Source organism: Phlebotomus argentipes, unplaced genomic scaffold (genome assembly GCF_947086385.1).
Source record: "Phlebotomus argentipes unplaced genomic scaffold, Phlebotomus argentipes genome assembly contig_27, whole genome shotgun sequence".
Classification (NCBI taxonomy): domain Eukaryota; kingdom Metazoa; phylum Arthropoda; class Insecta; order Diptera; family Psychodidae; genus Phlebotomus; species Phlebotomus argentipes.
In genome coordinates, this window is record NW_026776200.1 from 218,865 (window position 1) to 239,913 (window position 21,049).

Here is a 21,049-nt window from a genome sequence, read left to right on the forward strand (position 1 = left end):
CTTCTTTAAGATGTTATTTAGTCTTAAATCAGTGACATAACCTAGAAAAGTAGATCGAATTTGAGTCTTTTGTAGAAAATAATGTCTCAGAGTAACTTCTACAGATCTGTACACCACTTCTGACCCTACTTTCTCCCCCTTGCTCTCGCTCTTCCCCGCCAGAGACGCAAGGAAAGAGCGACTCACACCACCTGATTTCTCTGGGTTCATCTTCTTGCAAAACTCGGGATAGTTTGGGCTTTGGGCACTTTTGGATTGTGATCAAGTGGCACCATTTGGGTGGAGCCAATGGCTGAAATATATTGGAGAAGTTGAAGTTGTGCAGATAATTTATGCTTTCTCCAAATAACATCACCATTTTGAAAAAGTATACCAAATTCTTTTTCCACAAAAAGAGACAACTTTCCCGCACAAATTAATCTCTCCCGGCTAAGCGTTTCCACTTATTTATCTCTATCTCCATCTAATTATCTCCCCATCTCATACATATTCATTTTCAACATCATGAGACATCCAAGAAATTCCCCAGTGGTCTTGACAATTACTTAGACAATGTGTATTATAACGATGATGTAGGGAAAAAGTCACTTCAGTCAGCAAATATTGGGAAGCTTTTGCTCTTTTTTTTCCCCCTTCAAACACTCAATGGCAAACTAAATGTGTGTTATTTAATATTTAATGTGAAATTAGTGAGGCGAAAGGATTGTAATTTTGCTGTGCAACCGAATAATGTGTGTGTTGAACAGAAACCACAAAACGCACTAACTGAAGCGACTGTCAAGTGCAAATTGAGTTTGATATGCCAGCAATAAAGTAGACAAAATTCACATGGTCTTTATTAATGGAATGTTACACTCTGGGTGTGATTTTAATTGAAATTGATTTCCAAAAACATTTTCCATCTCAACTGGCGGTGCAATTTCTCTCTGTGTTTGAAGGATTCTCACACTTGTCCCACTTCCTGAAGCGCCACGAGTTCAGGAAGTGCTCCAGAGAGCGGGATGAAGTGGGGTTGAAAAGAAGATTTAAAACGACCAGCTAATGAATCTTGGCAGTGTCTCTGCCCTCCACGCCTGTTCTGTGCACTCTTGGAAGCCTTTGGAAGCCTCAGAAGCAGAACACACAGAGCGCTTGTGGTGGCGCTGAAAGGGAGCTTTAATGGGACTGAATTGTCACCAGGATTCTGTGTGTGTGTGAAACACGTCATAAACACATGAACCTCTTTCACGGCTCATTCATGGATTGTTTATTGATGAGTCACGAGCTGTTGTCCTCGCCTCCTGAATCATCATCACCTGTCGCAGTGGAAGCACCGTCGAATGCACCGCCTGAAAGTCCTCATCTTGTGCATTACTTGCTCCTGTGGTTGAAAATGATCAAATATTAAAACGCTCGTCCATGGAAAAGGATTCGCCGAAAAGTTGGACTTATTTTCAACAAATTGCGTACGAAACATTACGATGGGTGATTTGAAAACTATGAAAAGTCGATTTATCAGAGTTTTCATCTTATATATAATTGAAAAGCTTTTTATTTCTTCGTCCTGCACAAATATTCTGAGATTTGTATCTTATGAGACAATAGCAAAAAATCTTATTTATCTAAAAAGCACAAATGGAAGAAATTGTCATGTTTTGCGAATGAAAAGTCGAATATTCAACGATTTTTCTAAGAAAAATATCTCAAAATTGCATCCTAAAATGTTTTTTTTAGACTTTGAATGAATATTTCTTATATATTTTCAATTTTTTCAATTGAAAACTTTAAAGAAATCTTCAAGTGAAGTATGAAAAGTTGATTTTATAGAACTTGTTTGGAGAAAAATTGACTTTGGAAAGTAATATTTTCAGTTTTTCAATTAATTTTGCCAATAAAATCAACTAAAATATTTACAAAATAAAAAATACAGAATAATATTTGTACTTTAACGGACGATTTGAAGGTGTTTTGAAGTAATTTTGACAAATTTCGCAGCTTTATTCACGCTAAATTTTGAATTCGCTCTGCTAAAAAATGGCGATTTTGACTTTTGATAGTTTTCGCGGCACCCGTCGATTTAGCAATTAGTGTGAAGATCACAAAGTTTTGCCCAAATCAATGGATGTAATTAAAAAGGGAGATTCTTTTCGGCAAAGCTAATTTCTGCTCTTCATCAAAAGTGCTGAAAGAACTTCACATGCGCTTGTTTTCCACTGGAAAAATCAATTAGTTTAATTGTGACGTTGATTTTCTGTGATTTTTCCATCCTCTCTATCCTCCCCACACATTTAACTTTGCCCAGCATTTTCAAGCGTCCTCAATTTCATGCACTGAATCTTGCAAATATTTCAAAGTCCAAACTCAGTTAAGGGGAAAGTCAATCGTGATTTCAGATTATTTTAGGGTTTTTCGGGGTTTTTTTTTGACACAGAGTAACAAATTTTCCACAAGCTTGATTCGAACTCATAAAAATTGTATTTCTCCTTTGGGAAATGCAATGACACTGAGCTTTTCTACGCGAAAAGCTTTATTTCTCTGCACATCTCTCTGCATTTTGCTATATCTCCGCCGCGAATTGTGATATCGCCTTGATCTCAACGCCATTTGAAAAATCATTAAATTCTGATGATATTTAGTCTTAAAGTAAATAACTCAAAACTTAAAAGAAATATCAAATTTTCAGCACCAAACGGAATGTTGGCCTTAATAGTTGTCCTAACGTAATTTTCGCTACTGTATTTAAAAATTTTATCACATATTCAGAAAATATTCTAATATTTAAAACAATTTTTAATATTTCATCGAGATCATTAAGATTCCTCAATAATCGGCTAGTGATTTTCCCCTTGAACTCAGTCTTCCGTCACATTAGTGGCATAATAAGGACTTTGCGGTAAAAATCAATTGGATTTGGACAAAGGAAATTAGAGAGGCGTTCAATTGTCAATTGATCAGCTCACCTGCATTAAATTAAAACACATCGCAATTAGTGCCATGCCCAGCAGCAAATAAATGGCACAGAGGATGAAGCTCAACTCCACGCCGGTTCCTTCGAAGCCTGTGATCTGTGGGTTTAATATCCAGATATAGTTTTATTAAAACAATTTGAACATAATTTGCATTGGTGCTCAGGAGAACATTAATTATTCCTATTTCCCATTTCCCATCCCACCATTGATAAACGATGGGGACACTTTTGGGCGAATTAATTCGAAAGTTATTGACCAACAGACTAAATGTGCCAAAAATCTTTCGCCATTCGGAGAATTTATTACCTATGACATATGCAATTAACACTCGTAAAAGCTCCCCATTTACATACTCCTGTATAATATGGTGTCATAAATATGAAGGAATTCCTGACCATAAACCACCGCCCTTCCCCAGTGAGTTGTTTAAATTTTTATGCACCTCCACTCGAAATCATCTCGTAAATTGAACAACCCTCGTGATGAATAAAAATTCCTCGCCGAACATAAGCTTGTCTGTTAGTTGCAAATCTATGTTGATGCTGAGCCAGAATTCTGGGACAAGACAACTTTTCTATTCACCGCAAATATTATGCAATTATAGAGAATTTATTGAGGCTCTTCGGGATATTTTGTCCTGCGAAAAATTCTCTTTGAAAACCACCACATAAAAGTCTTCTGGACACACATTCGTGGCGGTGCATAAAAGAAGTGGTGGAGAAGATACTACATTTGGACAAAATGCCCACATTAACCACTACGTTTGGAGTAATTTTCCACCCCAGACAGAAGCATGAATAAACAGAAGTGTTTCCACTGTTGCTGCTCAACTCAAGAAAGACACGGAATTTATTGGGGGCCAAATGGAGACGCTTTGGTGGGTATTTTATGAGATCTCAAAGAAATATATTATTATGTGGTGCAATATAAGCTGAAATGCTACTTCGAAATCTTTCGGAGTTGAGCCAAAATGTGCAGCATCGCACCATGACCGCCAGGGAAATGCCTCAAAGGGTGGTCTTTCGGCGGAATAAAGCCGCCAGAGCTGTTCATAAAACGTACAAAAGTATAGTGATGCCAGTAGATCGTCCAAATGACTTTCTCATGAACTCAATTCCGAGGTCTTTAATTGTTTATCAACCCCTTCTTGAGGCAGTTTGAGGCAAAGTGCACAGCGAAAAGTATCGAAAATATCTTGAAAATGATGCAAATGCATAAAATTGCCAAAGATAAATCGCAATTGGTGACAATTTATTCCCTTAAACGGCATTTTAGAGTCTGTTGCTAGGGGAAGGTGGGGAATTTTGGGACAAAAATTTAAAAATCGTCAATTCTAATCTGTCTTTTGAATTGTCTTGGCTTTGAGCAAAGATTTTTTATTTTACGGCATTTTGCACAAAACTGCCCCACTCTGGGGCACATTTACACTGCAATTATTTAATCATTCTTAGAATATTATCCTGAAGGAATGATAAAATCAACTTCAAGGCCAATAGATGGATTGGAAAGAAAACTTAAGGATTTTCATTTTATTATCAAATTTTTAATTGAAAATACGCAACTTAGGTTTGATTTTCTGTTCGAAAAAGGCGCTGTGCAAAGCTGCCTCATTCTGTAAATTTTCTTGAACAGACGAATTCACTTCTCTGTCTCTGAATTCCTCCCATTCCGCCCCGCTCCCCCCTACAACATATTAAACACTGAATACCTTGAATCCCGGCACCATATCGCCGAAGCCGATGCTGCTGAGCGATATAAAGCAGAAGTAGCTCCCTTCCAACGGATCCCAGTCCTCCCAGTGGCCGAAGAGAGTGGCTCCGAAAAGGATATATCTGCAATTGAGATGCCTTTTATATTGCACGCCATATATTGCGACAATCTTCTGCTCTTTCGCATACGCCAGGAGCAATTGATAGCGCCCACGAGATTTCACGAGCGCCTCGTTTTGTTTTTATTGGGTCGCAACGGTGGTAATATGAGGCTGTCGGTGTATGCAAATGCAGGGGTGTCATGAGCCCCAGCACCCCCTCAACCTGCCCCTGCATGACCTGATGGGTGTGAAAGTGTTCGGGGCGTAAAATGTCTGTTTGAGACTTTTTTTTCACCCTTTCTCCAGCGGCGCATAATAGTGTTAATGGTACTTTGTTCAGACGCTCACAAGGCAATAACGCGGTGTTGGCGAAGCACTCAATGGCAAGGGGGAGATAGTGTGGTCAGAAAGGGTGTAAATCTCAGTAGAAGTGCTCGGAAGTGCTTCAATGTTGTGAATTTGATGCGTTCGAAAGTCACTTTCCAAAGGATTTATCGCAATAATTAGAGAAAAAGGAATTTTTTTTTGCATTTTTCTAGGTTATGTTATCAGTTTAAGACAAAGTTTGCCTTTCAGTGATAAGCTTTCTATGATAAACTGTCTGAATTATTATAAAATTGATTATAACCTCTAAAATTTTGATTCAGGATACAAAATTGTCTATTTTAAGAGATATTTGGTTGATTTCCTACTTTTAAATGGCAAATTTCAGTTCATTTTCAATTTATAACAGATTAATATTCCCATAATTTACATATAAAAGATCCAAAAAGAGTTTCTTTCAAGAAACTTTTAGGTTATGTTCTAAAGTGCAATAAAAAAACAATTTAACATTGAATCATATCGAAATATTCACTGAAAACTTCAAATATTTCTAAAAATACTGTTTCTCTGTTAGTTTTCAAAGTCATACAAGTAAAAACGGCGTTTTTTTAGGTTAAATACTCCTAAATTTGAGGTTATGAATCTAAGAAGTTCAGAAAATAGGGAAAACGCGTGTTTTAAACACTGCCAGAGTTCTCAAAATGTCTGTGATTCTGCCACAGAAAGTGTGGAAGTGGTGTACAGCTGCACTATCTCCCCCTTGCGCAATTGTGCTGCAATGTGGAATTAACTCCACTCACTTGGCATTATACATGCAGACGAAATTGAGTTATGCGGTGTTTATTGTGAATTTTCTTATTCACTCACCCAATCATGATGATGACACAAATTGTTAATGGCACTATCACGGTTTCAGTATCACCAGCATTTTCCTCCTCCTCGCTCGACTCGTGCGCGTCGACGGAGGAGTTGGAGAGCGTCTCGAGATCTCCGCCCTCAATGAAGTAACCCTCCTAATGAATGCAAAAGAATTGTGTCACATTTCGTGGGGTGATGATATGTGCATAAGATATGGATTTAATCCACAATGTGTGTGCCTGGGCAAATATACAAACTGGCAGATTATCTCGTTCAGCAGTCAAAGCTCTGGCCTTCCGCCGCTCCCGCGCCGCCCGCCGCCGTGTCACACCCGGACAAATTCTGCACAAGCACACCTTGGCGTAAATCCACTTGAATGACTTGGCGAGAATGTCTCCTTTCAATAAATTTCAAGGTGGATTAAATGGAGATTTCGGCTACTTTTCCCCATGAGAACTTACCGATGTTGGACAGGTAGAGCAGGAAGAGCGGCATGCCAATTATTGCATACACAATTGTGCATATCTTTCCCCACTTTGTGCGTGGTATTAAATTTCCATATCCTGCAAAATTCAGAGAGAGAAATACTCGCTCATTCCACTTTGGATGATTGCCATCTTCTGCACTTCCTTCTTCTCAAAGTCATTCGTAGCATTTGCATCCTTGCAATCAATTATAATTAAAATTGCGAAATCCGAGTGAAGAATGCTTTTAAATTTCCCGTTTTGTTGTAAAGTTTTACTCAAATGGAAAGTTATCTCGTCATTTATTCTTCCGTTAATTTCTGAGCTTATCAATGGTAATTAAGATATGTATTTGGCAAACAAAAGGAAATACAACCATGTATGGTTTGTAAGCTTATGAAATTTGTGATTTACAAGCGTGTTTCCGGGCTTTTTGGATTGAAAAAATGAATCAAGAACAGATTTTGTGAATAATTTGCATTCTGGCACACGAATTCTAAGGCTCAAGTCGGAGAAAAACACTAAAAATTGCGTTGAGATCAAACATAACCTCAAAAATAGTAATTTGAACTTAAAAAATGTTTCTTTAGAAAACTTTCTGGAGGATTTTGACTCTAAATAATGAGTTTTGAGTTCATTGGCTAATCATAAGAGATGATTTTGTGATCTAGAAAGCTTCCACAACGAAGTGAACAGAAAGCTTTGGAAGCCCTGCACATCTTCTTATCGGGACATAGAAATGTCAATAGGAGAAAAGATTGCGCTGAAGTTTTTCAGTGGATTCTTATGGTAATAATTTGTGAATTTGTATGATTCCATGTTCAATTTGACTATGAATTTACAGTGAAATAAATTAATTGAATATCAATTGTATCAACTGAAAAGGTTCTCTAAAGTATTTTTGGAAAAACATTGCATAATTACTAAAGAGCAAAATTACAGTGAAATCGAAACATTTTCGATTTTCCAGCGAATACAAAATGCTGTGAAATCCGCAGTTAATATAATACAAGTACAACTCTCCATCATTAAAAGCTTTTAAGCCCAATTGTATTACTTTTGAACATGAATTTGTGCTTTTGGATGTTTCAACATGCAACATCCTCTCGCCCAGCTATGTATTATTGTGTTGAAAAATTATTTTCGTTAATTATGCCACTTGGGGGAAAAGTTTTCATTAACCACAGTGCCAACGTCAATGAGTGCGCGCGTCCCATCGGAGGAAATTGTGCCAGAAAAGCGGAGGAAATGGAGAGAATTGTGAACTAGAGGAGGAAGAAAAATTGTTCCTATTATTAAGAAATGATAAATACGATTTTAATTAGCTTACGACGAACACTCTTTGCAAATTAACTTTAAATTAACAGTTGGGGGTTGGGTTTGAAGGATGGGTCGCGCGGGGTGCGGATGGGAAGTTTGCCGGAAGGAGTGTGCGCCGGGAAGGACAAGGCGAGAGGCATTTGAGAGGAAGTTGAAGATATTTGCATGACAAAATAAACATAATTCATTTACCAATTGTCGTAATTACGGTCAACGAATAGAGAAATGCCCCGGAGAATGTCCATTTATTGTTCGTCTTAGTTTTTGTCGTCTCCGCCATTCCACCCTTGGCCGCTCTCACGATGTTCTGCTGATGGTTGAGAATCTGCTGACCGACTCTGGGATGCAATTTGGAGAGGATGACCGGTTAAAATTGCAATTACATCCCATTTTTGGGGGAGTCACAACTTCTGGGAGGATCAATTCCCGCTCAAACTGAGGAATTTTACGCTTCAAACCTAGCATGAATTTTTAACACAAGTGTGGAATTTTTTAACACTGTTTTACGCATTCGGACGATACAAATTTAACACATTTGCAAATTTTCTTTTAACACTTATGGTGGAATTTGATGAAAATTTCAATACAATCGCCGTTTTACGCTCAAAATCTGTGACGCAAAATACCGAAAACTGTTTTAAACTACTGTAATACATCTCTAACACTCCTGAGTGTGAATGGGAATTGATCCACAATCTGTATATAATGCATTTTTTCAGTATCTCAACTTCACTAACAACTCTATAAATGCTGACTTATTGAAAATGTTCGCTTCGCAGCACGAGATATTCCACAGCTTCGCCGCCACGGACACTCGGTTCCTCGCTAATTCGGCTGATCTCTCCAAATCACCATCGCCCTCAATGGCAATGAACATGAAGGCACCTACAAATACGAGGACAACACAGAAATTAATTAACTTTCCCCGGTTGTTTGTCGTCATCCCTCCGCGTCTCACTCATCATCGTGACTCATTCCACCCCTGCAGATGCTTGAAGTTGCACAAAGTTTCACCCCCTTTTCCCAGCCCACCCCCTCCCCCCACCCCCACCCCCTGGCCGGGAACTTTCAATAAAGTTATCATGCGACATTCAACATCTTCTCTGTTTTGTCGCAACTTTCCGTACTCATGCACAAATCTTCAAATCTCAAATGACAATCAATCATTTTAATGGTGCGAAAGAGATGCAACCATCATCATTAGCATTGCCTCTGTGCCAACGCGATGACGACACAATTCTGCCAACCTTCACTTGTGCATAGATCGGCTTATCAGGAGTGAAAAACATGCTTGAGCAGGAAGAATTGCTACTATAAATATACTTTTGCCCAATATTTCTCAATGAATATATGCTTTTAAAATAAACCATGCTCACTTCTGACACTGCGCATATACATATGAGAATTTAGGTAACGTATTGTATGTTTGTGCAATATACAGTAGCGATAATTCGGTTAAGACACCTCAAGAATTTAGGTCAATTTCTCCTTTAGAGCTGAAAATTCGGTATTTCTTTCATTTTTCTGCTGAATCTGTTGAATTATCGCATAGATCGTGCTAACGTCAGCGTAATCTTGCTTCTTGTTGACATTTCTATGGCGCGATAAGAAGATGCGAAGAGCCTCTAATGCTTCCTGTTTCTTATTGCTCATGCTGCGCACTTTTACATTAAGTCTTGAGTTTTTAATGTCTAAAAGACATTTACATCTGGCTTTTTGTATGTTTAAAGCCTCTATTTAACCTTTTATAAGAAAATAAAATACAAATTCAGTTTGATTATTCAAATAATTACATAGTTTTGTGACCAACACGATTTTTCTCTGCTTTGAAATGAGAAAAATATCGAATTTTTCGCATTCAAATGGAAATTGATCCAAATTTTTCGGGTGTCTTAAAGAAATTTTCACTGCTGTATTTGTGAAATGGTTCAAAGTTGCCAGAGATTCTTCCCACTATAAAATGTTGAGTATGCGAGAAATACAGATTTCTGAAACAGAAGTACATTAATTCACCCAACAATACCCATAAAAGTCCAAGTATCTTGGGAAGAGTCCAATAAAACAGATACAATTATTGCAGGAAAAAAAACAGGTTTTTTGTTGCTGAATTTCATCGGAATTCCTAAATCTGCAGAAAATGTATTAAGAAGTCAGGCATGAATTGATGTGAATCGAATTGAATCTGCAAAAGTGTACTTAAAACACAAATTCATGCTCATTTCACGTGTTTCCCGTTTCACCTCCAATGAAATTATAATGAACTTCCATAAAACATGTGTACATAACTCTGGGGTGGGAATCTATGAGCGCCATTGCGGTTTATTGTCCTGAAAGTTTGCTCCTGAAAAAAGCCAAAAATGGCCAAGGAGAGTCATGGACAGTCTCACTGGAGTTGTGCAACTTACCAGCGATTGTGTACAGCACCACTAGCAAAATGATTCCGACATTGCTGAACATAAATGCTGTAAACTTCCGGCAATGCTCCTTTGCGCGCTCTGCAAAAGGCAACTTTTGGCTCTGGCGCCGTCTCACCGATCTCTTGCGCTCCATCTATTTATACTTGACTTCTTACTCGCTTTTCCCCGGCTTTCCTCTCTCTCTCACTCTCACTCTGTGTATTTATTTATCTACCCTCTCGACAATTACTGGCTGTCTGATAACGGCCGCGCGCGCGGAATCAATTCACCGGGAGCATTTCATGTGATGTGCTCCAATTGCGTGGCCACGCCGACTTCCGTCCAACCCAAAGTGCTGATTGCCTTCGCCAGTGGCTTTCCTCGGTGCTCCATGGAGTGCAGCAGATGACATGCCCAGAGATGCAGTGACTGCAAGTCAATATGAGAAAATGCTTCGTTAGATTTATTGCCCAGCTTTTCGCGCGCGCGAAAAGTCTCAACGGACCCATAAAATTCGTCGGGCGTTCTATGTGACAGGGAAATAAATAAAAATCTCAACCAAAATATGTATATAAATAGAAGTCAAAATAAGAGAAATATTTGAATGACACTTGAAGATTCTTCATGGCAATGAGGAGAATTTTTCACTCGCCCAACATTCCTCATAAACACGAACAAACACTTCATTTCACTTTAATAAGAAACATGAGGAATCACCGTGTCGCTTCGTTCTCTGTCTCTATCTCTCTTGGGAGGGAAATCACGGATGTCAAATTGAGAAAAATACCATCAGCCATTTGTGGATTCATCCTGTCTCAAACGACGAGTGTTTCTTATACTTTGTACATAAGAATTGGAAGCTTTCGTGGCATACATTGTGCCGATTTTCACTGCAATTGCGCTCGCTGAACCGTGGCGGAATTGAGAAGAACACTTTGCGAAAAGCTCAGTGGAGACATAATAAAAAAGGGAATTGAGATGATATCAATGGTCGCGAGAGCATAAATTAAGGCAACAATGTACACTTATGCTTCGCCTTCAATTCGACGAGTGCGTCGAAAAACAGTAAAATTCAAAAGCGCCATTGAGCGATTTGAAGTAATTTCCTTCATTTCACCTTAAACTCCTTGTTGACTTCCATTAAATTGATATTAGTGGTCAATTCTTAGTATTTTCTATTAATTTCAGTTGATTTCATCGGTTAATTATTGAAATATTAACTGAAATATTAAGGATTGTTGGACAAACTCGCGATATTTAGTACAAAAAGTCGGTCTTCTTTGTGCATTTCTTACTAAACAGTTTGTAAAAAGCAATTTTTCGCATTTTTCCTGTACATTTTGTTGATAATTTGCATCATTTGTAATTGCAATGATGAGATTTTTCAGCTAAAATTGAATTTTTCATGCAATTTCATTGATTTTATTCGAAATTTAGAATTATTTAATGGATTTAACGACGCAAAACCTCTAAAAAGACACAGGAAAAATATCAATTTGTATGAATCTCTGAAATAATTTGGCAAATGAGCGAAATTTTAATTAATATATCCAGTAAATCTAATATTTTTCCTAAAAATTCTCTCAAATGTTGACTTTTAATTGTTTTACTTAATTTATTTTAACGCTCTTTGCGTATCCTTTGCATTGTCAAATAATTGTCTATCATATAATTTTATCGTTGAAACTTTTTAAACACTTTTGTCTCAAATACATAATCAACTAGTGAAGATTTGGAGGATTGAAATTACAGTAACTTTTCACGTTTCAATCATAAATCACTCATGGTCGAAAGTTCAAACTCTTTTCTCTGTGTTTTATTCTGAGAGCTTTTCTGATTTGCATCTCGGCAAAGTTTATAAACTTACTTAAAGTATGTAGTTTTGTAGGAAAATCGGAGGAATCTCATTCCCCAAAAACCCTGTGAGATTTTATGCGTTTGTATTGAAAACAGCAAAAGTCTTTTACTTCTTTGACTGGGTTTTGTCTTGATTAGAAGTTTATCTCAGCAATATCGTATATTAGTGGTTGGAAATGTGGCAATTTCCAACGTGGTGAAAGAGCGCTAATGTGCTTTTAATCTCCAAATTGTTTTAATTCGTCAGACATTAAATGTATACAATAGAGGAAATTGCTTTATCCACTCGCCTTTTACTACATTTTCTTTGATCTAAACCCAGAGTATTGGCTTTTAAATTAAACGCGAGACATGCGGCTAAACACTCCTTTCATTACTCTCACATCCTTTCCCTGGAAAAAATTGCCTTGTCATAAATCCATTTTATACTTGCAGAAGAAAAATCAAAGTGCAAAGAAAAAATCGCCAGGCAAAGAACTTTTGACCTGAAAATCCTTCATATGCAGGAGAATTTGCAGGAATTCAAATGTATGTAAATAGTAATAGGATTGACTTTCGTCCCTTTCTTCTCATCTCCATTTGCACTTCTTCCATTATTCAACACTGCAAAACCTCTGGCTTTATCAATATTTGGATTTTACGAGAAGTAAAGAATTGTTTAGACAACCACGACACAATCAATTAATGGATTGCTTCTGCTTTTCCCACAGCATTTTATGTCACCTGTCGTGATTTATAAGCCATGAAGTTACATGCTTCTCTACCCTTAGACCCGGTCTGGAAGGATTTTGGGATTTTCTATGTCACATTTCAAGCGAAAGGAGCTAAAGGATGCACATTACATTTATGCAACAGTTTGAAAAAATGCTGCATTAGAAAGGCTTCAGATTAAATTTAGCTAGAAGTCTGAATTTTTCCCCTAATCTTCCCTCATTAATGGCTAATTATCATGCCAAGTTTAAAGATATTACACCGAATTCTTAATCTCCTTGTGACACTTAAACAGAAGCAATGCAGTAATCAATTCATCATGCTAAAGCCAGAGCAATCTTGTTTCTTATTGACATTTCTATGTCGCGTCAAGCAAATGTGGAGAGCCTCTAAGAAATAGCAGAGATCTATGATGATTTTATCATGTTTTCAGTTCTTAAAACCGAGGTATTTTCAGGAAAATTGTCTTAAAGATAGCAGAAACACTTTTTGATCAAGAAAGAGAGTTTAGAACGTCACTAACCACGGTTTAAATTGGATTTCTTAACGAATTGTTCTGATATTTCAGTCAAATTCGTCAAACTTTAAGAATTTCATGAACAAATATCCTGAATCTGGACGTTTAGGGACTCAGGTGACTCTATTTAATCTGGAATCACTGTTATACATCACCATTTTGTATTAAATAATGGGAAAATAATATTAATTGGCTTCACAACGTTGAGTTTAAATATTGTATATTGCCCAAATTTGTTTCTCAATTGTATGCTTTCGTGATGAATTGAAATCAATATAGTCGAATTCTTCGGAACCAAAGGATTGTACGTTTTGTGAAGATGAAGATGAAGATTTGTGGCAGAAACTTTAGGGATTTGCTCCTGTCATTGTGAAGGTGCAATTTGGTGCATGGGAAAACCACTGGTATTCTGTTTTCCTTCCATGCCGCATACATCACACCCCCGTGCTGACCATACAACCCTTCACGACTCCTTCCCACAACGTCAGACAAGATAAGGCCTGAGCATTGATATTGCGCTCGACCCCGGAGATTCTGCATACAAGCAATGTACATCATTCCAATATTTTCTTGGCTTATGTGGCGCTTGCAGACGAGCTCGCCATGCGAAGTGATGGAAACTCATTTCCTCTCTCTCTCACACAACTACGGGAAAGTCTGTCTTGCTCGGAGCAAAATTGCCACTATGTGTAACTGTTTGTTTAGGAAACTATGTCCATTTGCAATTTACAATTGCTGAAACTTGCATATAGTGCAGCTGAGGAGTCGGAGAGTGTCTTAAAACATTTCATCTGCTGTTGAACTTTAAAGGGGATGCTAATATTATTACCCTACGCTCCCCGTCGCATTGAGAGCGTAATCGAAGTTCAAATAGGTCAAAATATAAATGGAAGGTGGGAAAATGCTTAAACTTTCACATTTGCATTGCGCTGTGTCGTAATTGTTTCTAATTGCTTCTTGCATTAAATGTAGGCGACACAATTCTTGCAAGTCACATCCAAGGAATTCCTGTATCCTGCTCGAATGCACAGTGAATTGTCAGATCCTTGCTTTACACATCGAAGAGATAATATAGTGAGAAGTGAAGTACAGCTCAGCGAGAGTTATTAACTGCCAAATTGTCGCGATTCTCTGAATTACTCTTCATTTGTACGCAGAAATAATCGGAATAATTTCTTTTCTAGGTTATGTAAAGAATGAAGGACAGATTTAGTGAATAATTCGCATGGCAGAATGACAATTCTGAACAATTGATGCTGAGAAACACTGAAAATTGAGCTGCGATCGAACATAACCTCAAAAACAGTGATTTGGACTTGAAAAATGTTTCTTTAGAAAACTGGCTGGAGGATTTTAACTCTTAATAATGAGTTTTGAGTTCATTCACAAGTCATAACAGATGATTTTGCGGTCTAGAATGCTTCCAGAACAAATAAAACTGTGAGCATTGGAGGCTCTGCACATCTTCTCATCGAGACATAGAAATGTCAATAAGAGGAAAGATTGTGGCATATTTGGATGTGTTTAGAAATTGTGTGCAGATCTTTCCCTTGGCTTCACATATGCATAATTCAGTAGTATTTCCCTGAAGTTAGGCACTTTCAGAGCCTCTTTTCAATATAATCCATTATTTTTCTATTTCTCATTTTCCCCTTTTTGGCCCTCGGCAAAGCTTTATTGCATACCATTCAGTGTAATAATGAATAATCAGAATGCCTCCAAGGCCAAAGCAGAAGGGCAAGAGCTTTATCATACGCCTGTTGCCCACGTAAAATTATTTATGAGCCGCACGACGAATATCTTGGACAATTTCGATATGGTGGGACGAAATCGGCCAAAATGGTCGGCGCAAAACATTCATCCACTAATTTAGTGGGCTGTGGAGGGAGGAAAAGTGGGTGGAACACAATAAATGCTTGTCGTTCACTTCCCATTCGCTATGCAATTACACACATTCCGCCATTCGTTCATCAATCTACTCAGTGGACATGAAAGACACTCCGCATGGATGTTCCACAGGCCGTGGAATCTACGGAAATGTACACAGTGAAAATTCATTTACTACCCAGTTAGCTAAGCACTGAACTGTGAGCTCTACATCATCATTTGGGGAATGCTCTTTCGCAGTTGCTCATGCTGAGATATGCAAGGCTTAGGATATGTCTACAAATGTTCCCAATTCCTCAAACACACTCACACACACTTGCTGGCTTTTCCGCGCACAAGAACACATCGAAGCGGAAAAAAAAATTAAACAGCTTTAACCTATCAATGGTTGAAGCATTAGGTGATGACACGGCTCATAATTTGGCAACGTCAATCATAAGCTGTGAATTCACTGAAGATCCTCCGCCACCGATACATTAGTGAAACTTGACGACTTTTGAAGTTTCAGACGATGTAGCCAATTTACTTCAGTCGCCGTGAAAATCCATTAGGACGAGGCGTATCGAGTTCTCGAGAAGCGCAACATTTCCTGCTCACTTTGCAGCATAATGCAATCTATCACAAGTTCTAAGTCAAATTGAGGCAAATGCCGTGCAAGACACAATAACTTCTTTTTGTCCTGCAATTTGACTGATTTTTCTTTTTTCGAGGGAAAACTCGGCAAATGTGCGACAGATAATGCCAACTTTGTAATTGTTTGGCATCACGGCCACTGCAAGAAGCATAATTTTGCATATCCCACACACAAAACCTTATCTTCTTATGTGCTTGCACACAGTTTCCCACCGGATGGCACACGCTCATTTCCCTTCACATGGCGTTACACATATTTACACGAGCAGATTGAAATTTAAGTTGTAGTGAAACATCACGATGAGTCCTGAAACTATTAATAGTCACCACAGCTCCTCCCGGAGCGCCACAAGGGACGAAGAGGTGTAAAATTGAGATTGAATGTTTAACACCTCTAACAGATTTATGGGTTTATCGACCATAGATTAGTCACTGGAAGAGAATCTGCTTTTCCCCCGCCCTGAATTATTCTCTTTTCCTCCACTCACTTAATATGCCTTTAGTGTAACTATAGCCACACATCCGAATGTACACGCCGCGGAGTGCGAAGATGTGAAACTCTATCAACAGCGGTCTAGCCAAGAGGAGGACTTAATATATAGTCTCAAACACCCACTCCTGTTGTGCGAGAAGTTTCAATAAAACCACATCAAATGATAACATTCAGAGTCCAAATTACTTTTAAGAATCTCGCGCAGAGCAGAAGAAAGACAACAGAAGACTTTGCAAAAGTATATTGGAAGTATTTCAATGTTTGCAACACTATTTTTGAAAAATGTCTGAACAAAATTTTCAACTTATTTTCCTGTGTTTTAATAATTATTTTCAAACTTACGAATTGTGTGAATTTTTGAGGTTATGATAAGATAAATTTCAAGTGTTATTAAATGCTATTCAGCCAGTTATTTATTCGGAACAGAAACAATATTTCAGTACGATAGTTTGAAACAAGGGGAAGATAATGTGGCTAAAATCTGTACATTATTTTCTGACACTTTCACAATTTGTATGAAAAATCCTTAAGACTTCCCAGGACTTCAGACTTCATTGATTGCTTATAAGAAGACTTAAATCAACTAATAACTGGAATCTAACCGAAATCTAACTAAAATCTAACCGACAATTTTAAGATGTTATTCAGTCTTAAATCAGTCACATAACCTAGAAAACAATGTCAAAATTAGGACTTGGATTAAACAATAATTTCTTAAACAATAAATCAAAGATGTGAACCAAATATTGCAACACTTCCTTAAACTTCCCCTGATCTCAATCTGCAGAAGAATTCTCACAATGATAGAATTGAATTCTCCAGAATTTTCCCTCAAAATACTTTCTCAGCTACATAACTATTAGCCTCGGCGCTTGAAGTGGTGCGAAATAAATATTTCACATGATGTACGAGGGCGAAAATAATTGCACACCTAGTCTGAATTATGGGTTCAGCGGAGGTCGGGTGGAGAGCTGTATATTTCCCCAGTCGCATAAATTTGTAGCACACTGAATCTTTCAGAATTGTCGATACTCTATATTGCACGGCGAGGCGAGGCGAGGCGGGGCGAAAGCTGCAAAAAGTGGACGATCATGTGGGGATAATGGGTGCGGCGGGATTGTGCGGGGATGTCGCAGGATGTGAGGAGCACAGTGAATGCAGTGAGATATATAGCACAGCCTCCCATTGTCAGCTGTGCGGCGGGAGAGCGCCTACAAGACACAAGGGGTGGCGAAAGTAACCGCACAGCCGCCCACAGAAGCGAAAACTCAAAAAATATTTCTTTATGACGTTCACATACAAACGACCGGAAACAGCAGATTTGTTGCAGCTCCACACAAACGCCAGAATTCCAAGGGAGCACACAATATGCTTTCATAGTCGACTGCAGGAGCTGTATTACCATATTTCATACTTCGCCAGGGAAGATGTGCGCTCGGAAAGCTGCACATAGTTGAGCTTTCACGGGGTTGAATGTTGAGAGAATGGCAGCGACTACACCTGTTATGCCCAGCAAAACAGGATGCTTCAGCCTTTTTTTTTGTGTTACAAAGGCCACTTTTTCTGCAATACAGCTGTGTAATTACTTGAAATTGCTATAGCAAAAGGATTTTGCTACTAAAACAGGATTTCGTGTTATATATAGCTTGCATAAGACAGCAGAGAAGATTTACAGTGAATATTATTGTTCTGCGAACTTCCAAAGCATTCAAGTTTCCTCTCTGCAGAGCTCAAGGGGGAGATAATGTGGCTATAAAGTGTACACGTAGTTCTTAAAACCCTTCAGAATTTAAATAAAAACAGAAATTGTGAATTTATCAACCGAAAAATAAGATAAAACACTGATTTTTGCATTTTATTTTGTCATTCTTGAATTATCTTGTCAGAAAATTGATTGTCATCCTTAATTAAGAGATTTTAGTCGTTTTCAATTGATATTTTTGCAGAAAAAAACTGCTCTAAATAACTTTTTACAGATACTTTCTTCGATCATAACCTCAAAAGTAACAAATTCAAAGCAAAAAAGTTTAATTTCAGCACAATTTGCAGTATTTCTTTGTCTAAAAATCCAGGATCGCAATCTTTTGTATTCAAACAACTTGATTTTGTCCAAAAACAAAATTAAAAATAGTTATTTTTCATTATTATTTGCTTGGGAAGTTTTGCTTCATTTAAGAATTGAGGTTATGTCTGATTATGGCGTCAAAATATAAGTCAAAGCGCATTTCTGTGTAAGAAATGATTTTTGAGATCAGAAGGATTAATAAAATCAAAGAATTCCTTTTCCTTGTACTTCTGTACACCACTTCTGACCATATTATCTCCCTCTTGGCTAAGCTCTCTCTTCACTTGAAGTGCCCATGACATATTATGTATTCTGGGATGCATTAGAAAAATACTCGGTCGACTATTTCGATTGGCTTTCCGTGCGATTTATGTGGATGTTCGCCGTGAATTCATACATCATCAGCAACCTGTCTCCATCAGATTGATGAGTTATGAATGCTGGGAATGTTTGTCAGAGAGAGTGAAAGAGACAGTGGCAATTGTGAGGCAGAAAACGGATGTAAATGGCGCTGAGAAGGATGAAAATGGGACGAAAGGGATCCGCTCCGATAGGGTCAAATAGAGGGAGTATAATTGGTCTGTATCTCAATATTTGTATGGGATCTCAAGACATTTTCCCTCTCTCTCTCTCTCTCTGAGTTGAGATTGAAATTTAAACTTAAATGGTTATTTTCATCTTTCGGTATATTTCATGCTAAAATTTCCCCGACAAAACTTTCCCCATTACACAAAAGTCCTTTATTATTTTACTTGTAGTTCCAATTTCAACTGACCTAAGTGCCCGTCCTCAGGCCATATTCGATGTCGACATTATAACCATTATAGCAATAATGTTCTCATATTTTCAACTGAAATCGCCGATCACGTTCCAATGGCGCTTTTCCCCCCATATAAAACAAGAGAAAGCTGCATATTGAAAACTAACACTCTTAGCATTGGCACACAGAGTGTAGAATCGAGTGGAATATGTTGTTTGTTATTTGAATAAATCCAACTTAAAACAAATTGTCGAATGCAAGGTTGGAATATGTGATAAACAATTCGCTGGACGATTTAATATCCCTCTTATTTCTGAGTAAATCGCCTTTCTCTGACATAGATTGTCTACCAAGTGGACCAGAACACATTCAGGAAATACTTCCAACGGCATGAGATTGCATTTTCCCAGGGAGGAGATAATCTGCCTTGAATCTGTACACCACTTCTTGGCACATTTCCACAGTTCTGTGCAGAATCTTAATTCTTCAGACACTTTTGAATGCGTCAAAAGACATTTTCTACTGCTTGTTTTATTGATTTCTGACTTATCATGATATAATCCAGGTTTTTCCGTCTAACAAGCGCCGTTTAAGCTCTTAAAATACTTAGATTTCGGATTCTAAGGCATGATTTTGAAATTCCAGGACTTGTTCATGAACAATTTCGCAGTATTTTTCTAGTTTCGGCTTTGGAAAATGCTTAAAAAAAACATTCTGACCAAATTGTGAGGTTATGAATCTGGTTTTCAAATTCTGCTTGGACTAATTTTGATCCTTTTCTCCAGGATATGAGGTTGAATTTACAATTTTAGAGCACAAACAGCGGAAATAAATAAGCAAAGAAACATTCTTCTAAACAGAAATGACATTTTTGAGGTTATATTTCACTTTTAAGCCTTTTTCTAACCAAATTGAAGTCTTTTTTGAACCAAAATGCTCAAATCTGGCGTGAAAAAGAGAAATACTCCAAAATTAAACACAAAAGGTTATTTTTATCACCTGAATTTGATTGAAATCAATAACATAACCTAAAAAAAAGCACTAAAATTAATTTTTGTGAGCAAAATAATTTTGAAAATGCTTAAATTTATTGAATAGGAAGCTTTTCATCACTTCCAATTCCTAACACTTCTTTTAAAAAGCTGTACACCACTTCCGACTACAATATCTGCCCCTTGCACTTTCCTGAGAAACACATCATCGATTCTCGGATATCTTCAGGAGCAATTTCACAGGAAAATTGCACAAATTCCAGGAGAATTGAGCCTGAGTGATCTTCCTATGGGATTTTCCTCATTCTGACACCAAATGTTCATCGCATTTACCTGAGATACTCTCAATTATGCATCGATTGACATTTACTTTGCATACAATCACACACGGTTCTCCATAGCATAAAAGCCTATTTAATTAATCGTTCAATTTGGGATGGACTTTAATTTGAAAATTTTAATTGGAGCTACATATTTCCACCCGCAACACTCTATCACAACTCAATTATTTTCATACTGCCACGACACATGTTCACACAACATTGCATTTTGCCCAATTATGCGTAATTTTGAATACCTTTCACAAAAGCACAAATGTATAGTAGATTGCAAGGGGCGGGAATTAACTGAATTTTCACTGGTGAAAATCCTTCGGCAACTCTATAATCTCTGCAACACGCGTTGAAGCTGTGCCGATCAACCCGAAGAGCATCGCAATGTTCTGCCTCGCGTGATCTTAGCACACAGACTAAAGAAAACTGCCCAGAGCGCCTCAATGGGCGGTGAAGAGATATAGAACGGTCGTGTGGATTATTTTTGAACACGGAACGATCATTTATAAATAGACTCTGCACATGTCTATTTCATTTTCCTAAATTAACACAATAATTCTCAACCATAAATCTGTAACACTATCAAAGGAAAAAAGTTCACAAAGGGTCCCTCACAAGAGCCTTTGCACCACTCTGGATATTATGTATATATGTTTTTATGATGTGTGGTGGGAACAATTGC

The 21,049-nt window shown here is 37.7% G+C and overlaps 1 protein-coding gene across 4 annotated transcripts; it reads right to left on the reverse strand.

Moving 5' to 3' along the window:
* Positions 1-820: 820 nt before the first annotated feature.
* On the reverse strand, positions 821-20,767 carry LOC132264498 (potassium channel subfamily K member 4-like). 4 transcript variants are annotated; one of them, XM_059764729.1, is made up of 10 exons: positions 20,613-20,767; positions 10,130-10,549; positions 8,462-8,609; positions 7,917-8,062; positions 6,402-6,503; positions 6,198-6,334; positions 5,950-6,095; positions 4,657-4,780; positions 2,940-3,044; positions 821-1,360 (listed from the first exon to the last, which is right to left on the reverse strand). In XM_059764729.1, exons 2-10 carry the CDS (start codon positions 10,272-10,274, stop codon positions 1,292-1,294), a joined length of 1,122 nt encoding a protein of 373 aa, XP_059620712.1. In that variant the 5' UTR covers positions 10,275-10,549; positions 20,613-20,767; the 3' UTR covers positions 821-1,291. The 4 variants fall into 4 exon arrangements, with proteins under 4 accessions (XP_059620712.1, XP_059620709.1, XP_059620711.1 ...); XM_059764726.1 differs by having other exon boundaries at positions 6,198-6,337; XM_059764728.1 differs by having other exon boundaries at positions 6,198-6,337; positions 20,663-20,764.
* Positions 20,768-21,049: the final 282 nt, after the last annotated feature.